Source organism: Sinocyclocheilus rhinocerous, unplaced genomic scaffold (genome assembly GCF_001515625.1).
Source record: "Sinocyclocheilus rhinocerous isolate Xijiao unplaced genomic scaffold, SAMN03320098_v1.1 scaffold444, whole genome shotgun sequence".
NCBI classification, from domain to species: Eukaryota; Metazoa; Chordata; class Actinopteri; order Cypriniformes; family Cyprinidae; genus Sinocyclocheilus; species Sinocyclocheilus rhinocerous.
In genome coordinates this window covers 1,779,645-1,789,136 of record NW_015645540.1, presented here as the reverse complement: position 1 = coordinate 1,789,136, position 9,492 = coordinate 1,779,645, and the positions used below count along the sequence as shown (strand labels likewise).

Genomic DNA, 9,492 nt, shown 5'->3' with positions numbered 1-9,492 from the left:
AAATAAATATATTACTCAAAAATACAAATTAAATAGTTTTTTAGTATAGTAAAGGCTTCTAAAGAAATACAGACATTTACAGACATTTCATGAAGTAATAAATGTAAAAATAATCTTCACTGTATACATTAAATATAGATTATTCTTATTAAAGTTAATAAGTGATTCAGTTAATAGCAGTGATGTTTTTCTCCTTTTCTTTTGTTTGATTAACATTTATGACGCAGTCTGCGGCTGCAGGTTTACGTTGTTGCTTTAAGATCTGACGCATATAGATCTAATATTTTGACACATTCATATTTCTCCCAACTGTTCAAGTTCACTTAAGACAAAACCGACTGCATTTACATGAATAGTCTCCAAGACGGGCATTTTGACAGAACTTTTTGTGTAAGTGTGTAGCAATAACAGAACTTAAGAGAACTTAAGCGAAAGAGAACTCGGCATTCGCACACTGACTGAGAGGCGCGTTCTGTGTGCGCGCTTTCGGTGTGTGAGCACAGAAACCCGTCGGCTTTCAAGTACTGGTCAAGACTTAAAAACACATGCAAATACTGAATATCACTTTTGTGATAATGCATTGAGTCAGTGACATTTCCGTCAACTGTCCCTGGACTCGGTTGGACTCTGACATATTTTCAGAGTCCGAAAGGCTTGAGTCCGAGTCAAGTCAGAGTAAAAATGCATCCGAGTCCGTGACAAGTCCGAGTCCTTTAAAAAATTGTACTAGAGACCGGACTCGAATCCGAGTACCCCTACTCTATCATTCAGACTGAAGTCAATTCCAACCCTGCTCAGGCCGTTCATTAACACTGAACCATGTTACTGATAGACAGCTCACATATACATACCTGGCATGCTCTTCCGGAAGTTTTCTCTGTCGCTGCATGTGGAACATTAGATCCCCTCCATTCACATATTCGATTACAAAGAATAGCCTGTGAAAGAAAAGCATTAAATAATCATCAGACCTCACCAGACAAACAAAACAGTTCACACTAAACTGAAGGGCTCAACAATAAGAATGGCCTGAAGACCTATATAAGAGCATTTTGGGGAGGATGTTGATGGAACTGTCACTCTTATTTATTTATTAAAAAAAAAATTTCAAGCCAGTTATTCGTTGTCACTATGTCTTATACTTGTATGTTTGCATAAAAAGTTTGAGTATGGACAGACCTGCTCTCTGTCTGGAAGCAGGAGTGAAGTCCCACCAGGAAGGGATGGTTGGAAGCCTGCTCAAACACATGCTTTTCTGTTTGAACCCAGTCAATATCCTGAAAAACAAGAAAGAGTAGAACAAACAAACACGCACACAAAAATCAATCTTCCATTGAAAAGCAGGGCATTCTTTCTGTCAGTAGGGGAAACATTTGGAAGGGCATTCAGGACTGTATTATTGAGTAGAAACGCCTCACAAGGCTGAAAATTGATGAAGGTTTAAAAGACGGGGGCACCAGGTCTTCCCAAGGAGCTGCTCCTGGATGTGAGGAGACTCACAATGGATAGATACAGAGTGAAAAACTAAGACCTTTCATTGACAGCCTGGTAAAAATATCTCCGACCATGAGACTCGCTTAAAGAAGCCAGTAAAGTGCAACTGCCATTATTGACCATCGGCTGCTGCTGTCAATTCATCACACAAGGCTTAAGTGCATCTAATCAACGTTAAATGCCCACTTCGTCAACATCTAGTCATCTGTACGTGCACTTCAACACATCCTGGAAAGATTAGAGCCAGAGGCGGCTCTTTGCTTGTTTTATTCTGCAAGACTCGCATAGCTCAAATTATTGAGCTGTTCAGTAATTTAGAGTCAAAACAAACATTTCAAGTTGTGAAGTGTCAAAAACGCTTTCAACCTGGAGCACAGAGTTTGTTTGGTGGGCGTGACAGCAGTTTCCTAAAGGTAGTCTGGGATGTGGTTCATTTGAACCTGATACAGTTCAAAACTGTTATAAATGCAATCTGACATAATTTATATAATGGCATATCAGTGGCATCTTTGCACTTTCCCATTGTATGAAATGTGAAATGTCACCTCATCATCATTCACCAGCTCCTTCTTCACCACCTTCATGGCGTAGATGCGGTCTGTCTTTTTGAGACGCACCAGCAGCACCTTGGCGTAGCTGCCCCTGCCAATCACTCGGAGCAGGTCGAAGTCTGTTAGCCCCAAACTGGACACAGCCTTCCCTGAGTCCCGACTGCCCACTGCCTGAGGGATGGACAAAGAGAATATTAAACCACCAACATCTTTTATTTACTTATATTTATTTACATTTATTTACACGTTGTGTGATGTAGCCAAATAGAGTGCAGTTATATGCCCCTAAAATTCCAGATATGAGGGCAAACAATGCTCCTGTATGGGTTTTGTCTTATATTTATATAATATGACATAGTTTAGCAAGATCATATGAGCAAGAGTGCCGTTTTTTTCACCCTGAATATCTGCATGATTGCAAATGTAATACTGGTTTTATACAGCAGTTAAATAAACAAGAAGTTAATATTGTATTACATTTTAGACTCTGTATTGTCTGTTATTGCTCAATTTCACCGAAAAAAAGTTTCAAACAAAGCCACAGCAGAACGGATGTATGTCTCCAAGCAACACACAGCAGTGTTTTGTTACTGAATGAATCCAGGTTTTTTAACAAATGGAGTAAGTTAATGATTCAGTGACAGTCACTTTGCTTCATTCTTGAAACAGCGCTTTAAACGAATTGGCAGAATGAATGACTTGCCGCCACCTACTGGCAGTTTTAGTTTCATATTTAAAGTATAATTTCGTTTTTTTTTTTTTTATATAATTTCAATATTATTGGCACATTGTAGCCTTAAAAGTTTGTGTGTAATTAATTCTGTTAAATTTAAATATTTCTTTCTAAAGCTACTTTTTTGTAATGTTTATGCAATGCTTTTCTTATCACAATAAAAACTTGAATTAAAAACTTGAGTTAAATGACATTAAGGGGGTAATTTCAGCCCAAATTGATGAGTTAATTTGCGATTAATTACATTAATTAATCAGCACATCATGTAATCTATTAGATAAAAAAATGTTAAATGCTTGACAGCCCTAATATCTATATAAATAATCAATCAGTCTCTTCTCTCTGGTTTGCATCTCTTGGTGCTCTTCCCTGTCCTTTCCCTCTATTTTTCCCTTAAACTGTAAGATTTCCCATGACTGCAACAGAGCAACAGGAACACGTGCCCTTAATCAGATGCTAATAACCCTGATAGAAGGTTACTTTATTAGCTCCACTAAAGGAAATCAATACAGCCCGAATGAACCTTGTGCACACCCCCATCCCTTTCTCTGAGTGACAACTTCAGCCTGATCATCTGTCTGAGAATGGACTGCTGAAAGCTCATCTAATCAAACAAAACGTTCATAATGGTCCCATTTACACCTGGTACTAACATTCATTTTGACCAACTGGATCAACAAGTGGAAATTGCTAAAAAACATTTTGTGATCTGATTGTTCATACCGCATTAAAAAACACATGTGTGTACATTGCATTTGTAGTGTAAATGCTTATCTGCCCTGGAGCGTCTGGGATATCATCAAACATGCAAGTGACCAGCTAAAGACAAAAAAAAGAAAACCCTTTTCCCCCATTCAATAAAACTATATAATAATAATAAAGTAATATTTAAATTTTATTATTAATTTATAAAAAAATTAAATCTAAGAAATAAATTACTATTGCATTAATACTATAGTACTGTAAAAAGAGTATGAAATAATAATAATAATAATTATTATTATTTTATTTTACAGAACAGTAAAATTACAATACTAATATTTATGGTTGTCTGTCCTACTTTGCTTTCAAACGTTAAACTATAGAGCTTTTATTCTGGCATAAAACTGCAGGGAGACCTTAAAGCTTCTCTTTCGTTGACAACAGATTTATAAACAAAAGGGGAAGATGGCTGGCGTGTCACCTTTTCAAATGCACATTATAAGCGAATTAAGCTCACAGAGCTTGTAGAGATGGAGTTTGTGAGAAGCAGCATTTACCACTTGCAAACAGATCAACTGAGATGGATGTTAAAACCAGGAGTAAACAAGGCCAAAGCATGTCTTACCTCATGCTCCTCTCCCTCATGATTGATACTTTCCATTGAGTTCTTTTTGTCTAGAACTAGAAAACAACAAAGAGAAACAGGGAAAGTCATCACTCAGTGGCCTGTAGGCATTATTCATTAATATACTTATAAAAATCTAATTCACAAGCCTCTAAACCAAACCAGGCACTTTGATTAATAAAGCACTTTGAAAAAACATGGAGAAGGAAATTTATCTGACCAGCACTGTAACTAAAGCCATGAGCCTGTTCACTTCATTAATTCCAACAAACAAGCTTAATCTTGTGAGAAGACTCACGCCTGTAGGATGCTCAATGCATCAATCTGTTTCAGTGCAAGCACACGCCTAATTACTAAAGGGAAACATTGGCTTAGCCCATCCAGTCATTTAAAACCCCTCAAGATGATAATCAGTGGCATCAATGAGCCACTATAGATCTTAGTGAATCAATTTAGTGATTCAATGTATGCAATAACACCTATGCATTACAAATTACTTTTTATTTAGTGACTTTGCTAACAAAACACATGGCAAGTTTATCTGCTTGACTTTGGATTTTTGCAAATGGATCTGTGGGCAGAATGTTTATGTAGTTATTCAGGACCTCTTGTTCCAGATTATTATGGAAATCAGGGAAATTTTTCAATTTAGGTTCAGAAAAGTATACCTGATTAAACTTTAATATTTATGTTCTGACCAAAAAACACCACAAAAAAACACTGAAATTCTGAAAATGATGCTTGAAAAGTCTGAGCAAGGTACAGAAAGGTTGATTATTATGTGACCCCAGGCAGAATAATTTAATCTCAGATGAAAAGCCTTAAAAGAAAATAAATTTTGAAAACTAATTGCAAGTTTAATTGAAAATCTCAAAAGTGCATTCATTCCTGAAAATTGATTTATACAAGTATTAGTGTGCTATTCAAGCACAAAGAAGTAAGGAAAATGCAATAAACACGCATGATAGATATATAATGACAAGTGCATGTGTAATGTTTGACAAATATAGATCAGAGTCTATAGTACCTTGATCAGCGTGCTCTGATGGAGTGGACCCTGGATCGATTCTTCCAATCATCGGGTCCTAGACAAATATTACGAAGGTCAAAAATAAATACAGATTAAAATTCATAGTGTTATTAGCAAAAATTGCATGTCTAACACGTAGGTCTACACAGACTCTTAAAACTGAACATCCAAAGTTTCCCATCCCTTGCATGTCGATTTATTAAATATCTGGCATATTTGGTAATACTTTCAGCTACCAATAAGTCTAATGTCTAATCTATTTTATATTTAAATTGATTTCACAGAAAATGTGAAAGAAGCATGCAGATTCCATGTGGACTAATGTCTCACCTGTATTACCTGTCTACCACACTCCACTATGACCAATTTATGGCATTTCTTATGGACCAGCAGTTTACAGTTTATGCACTTGTATCCCTGCCTGCCCAGGCCCCAGATACGATCTGTGCAGATGGCACAATGAGCACGCTGTACACAACAGAAAACACAGGAACAGGAACAATAAACTATATTGAAGGCATGTGCATATAATTCAGACAAATTAAGTAACATAGCAGGTTTCAGAAATAAAAAAAAGAGCATGTTTGTACCCTGTTAAAACGTTTGGCCTGAAATGCATGTCCGTTGGCATAGTAGAGTTTTCTCCAGCGTCGAGCTCCACGACGGTATATGGACTCTGAGTACAACATTAAGGCATTAATTAAATCTACTAATTACTATCATTATAACCCAATGCATGCTTTTCAGCAATATAAAGTGCAAAAAAAAACATTATGATGACCATATTATAACACAAGATGCACATACTGTCTTCTCCAGGACAGGGCATGCCAGGCTTCTCAGGGACACACGGAAACACTGTGGAGAGAGAGAGACTGTGAAAAAAAAGCACTGACAAACATTTCCAGAACGACTTCTTTGTGACCTCTCCTCATCTGACAGCGGATAAGGATTTTGGGGTCAAGAAACAGAGTCTGTCCAGGCCTGCGAGGTCAGCTGGTGTGGAGAGTGGATATTGACGGACAGTCGGTTGGGGTCTTTTTCTGAAAGCCCTTGTGGCCAGACGTCTCCTCCTCAGCATGACTAATTAACTCACACAGCAGGCAGAACAATGTATCTCTGTCAATCATGCCCTGAATCCTATCTCTCCTGTCCACTAATGATCTAAGAACCTGTATAATTCTGTAGGGTGTGTTATAAATAAATAAATAAATACATGTACCCAAGCCAGAACATCAAAATGTGGAGCTCGGTCTGAGCTCATTAGCAGGGGCCTGCTACACTGCGTGTCACATGTCATGCTTCAAAGGACTTGGCTGTTATGACTCTAACACTGTGTCTGATGTGACAAGTTTCTCGCAACAAGCTGAATGCAAAACCTCTGTGCAATGTGACAATAAAACCCAATCAAATTTAAATGTACAATTTTTTTTTAAAGATTTATTTTAGGCATTTTTCCTTTTATTTTGAAAGGACAGTAGCTGGACAGGAAGTGAAGCGGGAGAGAGAGAGAAAGAGAGAGGGGGACAGAATCGGGAAATGTCCTCTGCTGCTCTGAGAGTTCATGTCTCAAGCATTTCACCATAAAAACTATTGTCAGATAAACACAGAAGACAGAACCCCACCAAAATAAAAGTTAGGTTTACCTTAAAGAAATTAAGCATAGAAATATATTATTATTGAACAGTACAGTAGAATGTACTCATATTAAACCATAATTTTTTTCAGGAATATCACAATTTTTCATCCATGTTTTAATTTAAACATTAAAACTCTGTTGTGCAGCACTCTGCTTACTAAAAATGAGGAATTGTTCAAATTTCATTACAATTTAAAATACTAATTACATTTAAAAATGTTTTATACATTTATTTGATTATGATTGTTATTGATAATAAATTTGTATTAAATCAAAACACAATGCAGAAAATCAAAATGTCAGAATTTCTATATAACAAAAACACTACTGTCATTAAAATTATAATACATTTTATATTGTAAAGTTTTAGGAATTCAACTAATAAGACATCATTTTTCCTTATTAAATTTTATTAAACTATTACAACAAAAGCCAGAAAAATTTAAATGGAAATCACAGAATTTGGAAAAAAATAAAAAGGATTTCACAGGGCCCTATTTGTCACTTTTTTACACCACATCTGCTTAAGACATGGTGTAAGACTTTATCTGTCATAATTCTTTCAAGAATCTATAGAACTACACAGAGTACAAAAGCATATGTAGCCCACCCCACATCAAAAGCCAAATCCCAGCATACCGTGAATAATGAGCTCCGAGTCTTTGTTGAGTTCATAGAGACGTAAGGCCTCCTCCAGCTCCAGCTGAGAAGAAACGGTGCACGGATCCCCTGCAATGACAAGCACAGTGAGTGAACCCTTGCTAGAAAACGCTACCAAAGACATCAGCATAAGCGACATATCTGACACTGCAAAGAGAAACAGAGAGAGTGAGAGAAATAAAGCAGGACTGAGAAAGAGACAAGAAACGAGCCCCTGTTTGTGATCATACGGATGTTGGAAGAGCATAAAGCTAAAATCTATTAGTTTTCACCATGAACTAGTAACAGGGTCTGTGGTGTTGTCCGAAGTTGACGTCAATCCTGTTGTTATCTAAAGAGCAGCCTGTGGCACCGACAGTCTCTGCTTGTGTAGACACACGGCTCTGAATCAGACATCACAGCAGAGGCAATGAGTGATGGCAGGCATCGATGCCAAGGCTTGTGCAGACAGACGTGGTTAAATCCTCTCCATGATGGCCCTCTCAGATCAGCTATGCTAATGAGCAGCGTGACTCTGGGCTCAGCGTGGAATGGTGAAGATTTTGGTATTTAAATGAACGTTCTTCCATCTCCATTTCCCATCTCACATGACTAATGCAGCAGTTAATCATCACACACAGTCAATCTTTTCAGAGTTAAGCCTGCTCCCTGTTGTGCGCTGCATTGAGATTCACTTTATTCCTCATGTAAAATCCATCCATTTTATTTCTGCTAGAGGAGTCCAGGGTAATTCTGAGACTCTAATGCAATCTACCAAAAGTGGGTTCATTTGTAATATATAAAATGCTAGTGCAAATGAAGCAGACATTTCAGCAGAACGGCAGGGGGAAGCTTGTTGATACGGTGACAGTTAGAAAAACAGAATGAGAGGCCACATTTAAACCTGGTATTACCATCTGTCTCAGGGGATCTGATCACAGGTGGACAGCACTAAATATAGGTTCAAACAGAGTTCAAAACATTTTGTGATCACTCAAACCACAAATGGAGGTAGTCAGAAACGAAAATGAACATACTGCATTTATAATGTAAACGCTGATGCACCTAGGGAACTCTGCAGGACTGCGGCTCTCTAGGACCGAACTTGCCTACCCCTGACCTAGGCCAATAACAAAGAATCTCCTTTGCACCTAACATATACAATATACACACATTTTGCTAAAATAATTGAAGTTTTACTAAAGTGCTTTTATTATATACATTACCATTTAAAAGTTTTGAAAATCTCACATTTGTCTACTGCACATTTGTAGTGTAAATGCTACAACAACGATTATTACTATTATACAAAGTAATATTTTTCTATTAAGGGTGCTCCGATTGATCGGCTACCGATCACTATCGGCCGATAATCACGTTGGGATGTTTGATCGGTGGTCTCTTAAAAGGCTGATCTCAGAAAACCGATCTCAAGCTTCATTAAATAACTTATAAAGTAATTTGAAAACCTTGTGTGAGACGTAATTTCACAAACAGCATGAGTGAATCACCGCGCGCGCTCTCTCTTTCTCTCTCAAAATACGCAAATGGCTTCAAATCACCACACATCGCGTCTATCTATAAGCGAGCTGCACGCTGCACAGCTGACACAAGAATTGTCACTTGCACTATCGAGGCAGTGTCACATCGTCACTAAAGTTTATAAATTGCATTACTTTTAAATTCTCACCAGTGTTTAACCATTCAGCGCTCGCGCGTTCTCCTGAAACGCGTGCGCTCATGCACACTCGCAGCGCACACACATAACGCCAGGTTCACATTACTCCATTTGCAGTGCATATGTGGTGCGTATTTTTTCCGCGCTCATGTTAACGGATTAAAGCGTTTACTGCACACGGTTGCGGTTCTGCAGTGCGTTCCAGGAGCGGTGCGTCTGCAGCAGTGCACAGATCGTTTCTGCACCGAGTCTATTTTTGCTGCACTGCAAGCGAAGAATTAAAGTAACAATAAAAATTTAGTAATGTAGTAACGAAAATGTAGTAATTACACCATAAATGCATATTATTAAAGTCTACTGTGTTTCACAGTCAACACATATGGCTTTTTGGCTAGGTTTAA

At 37.7% G+C, this 9,492-nt stretch overlaps 1 protein-coding gene across 1 annotated transcript in view; it reads right to left on the bottom strand.

The window, feature by feature from the left end:
- Positions 1–9,492, bottom strand: part of prkci (protein kinase C, iota) — a 24,282-nt gene that overhangs the window by 8,770 nt on the left and 6,020 nt on the right. Inside the window, exons 3-11 of the mRNA XM_016510091.1 lie at positions 7,414–7,503; positions 5,943–5,993; positions 5,726–5,811; positions 5,466–5,603; positions 5,133–5,190; positions 4,106–4,161; positions 2,040–2,216; positions 1,180–1,277; positions 852–938 (exon numbers count right to left, since the gene is read on the bottom strand). Coding sequence (XP_016365577.1) covers positions 852–938; positions 1,180–1,277; positions 2,040–2,216; positions 4,106–4,161; positions 5,133–5,190; positions 5,466–5,603; positions 5,726–5,811; positions 5,943–5,993; positions 7,414–7,503 — 841 coding nt within the window. The remainder of the gene's footprint in view (positions 1–851; positions 939–1,179; positions 1,278–2,039; positions 2,217–4,105; positions 4,162–5,132; positions 5,191–5,465; positions 5,604–5,725; positions 5,812–5,942; positions 5,994–7,413; positions 7,504–9,492) is intronic.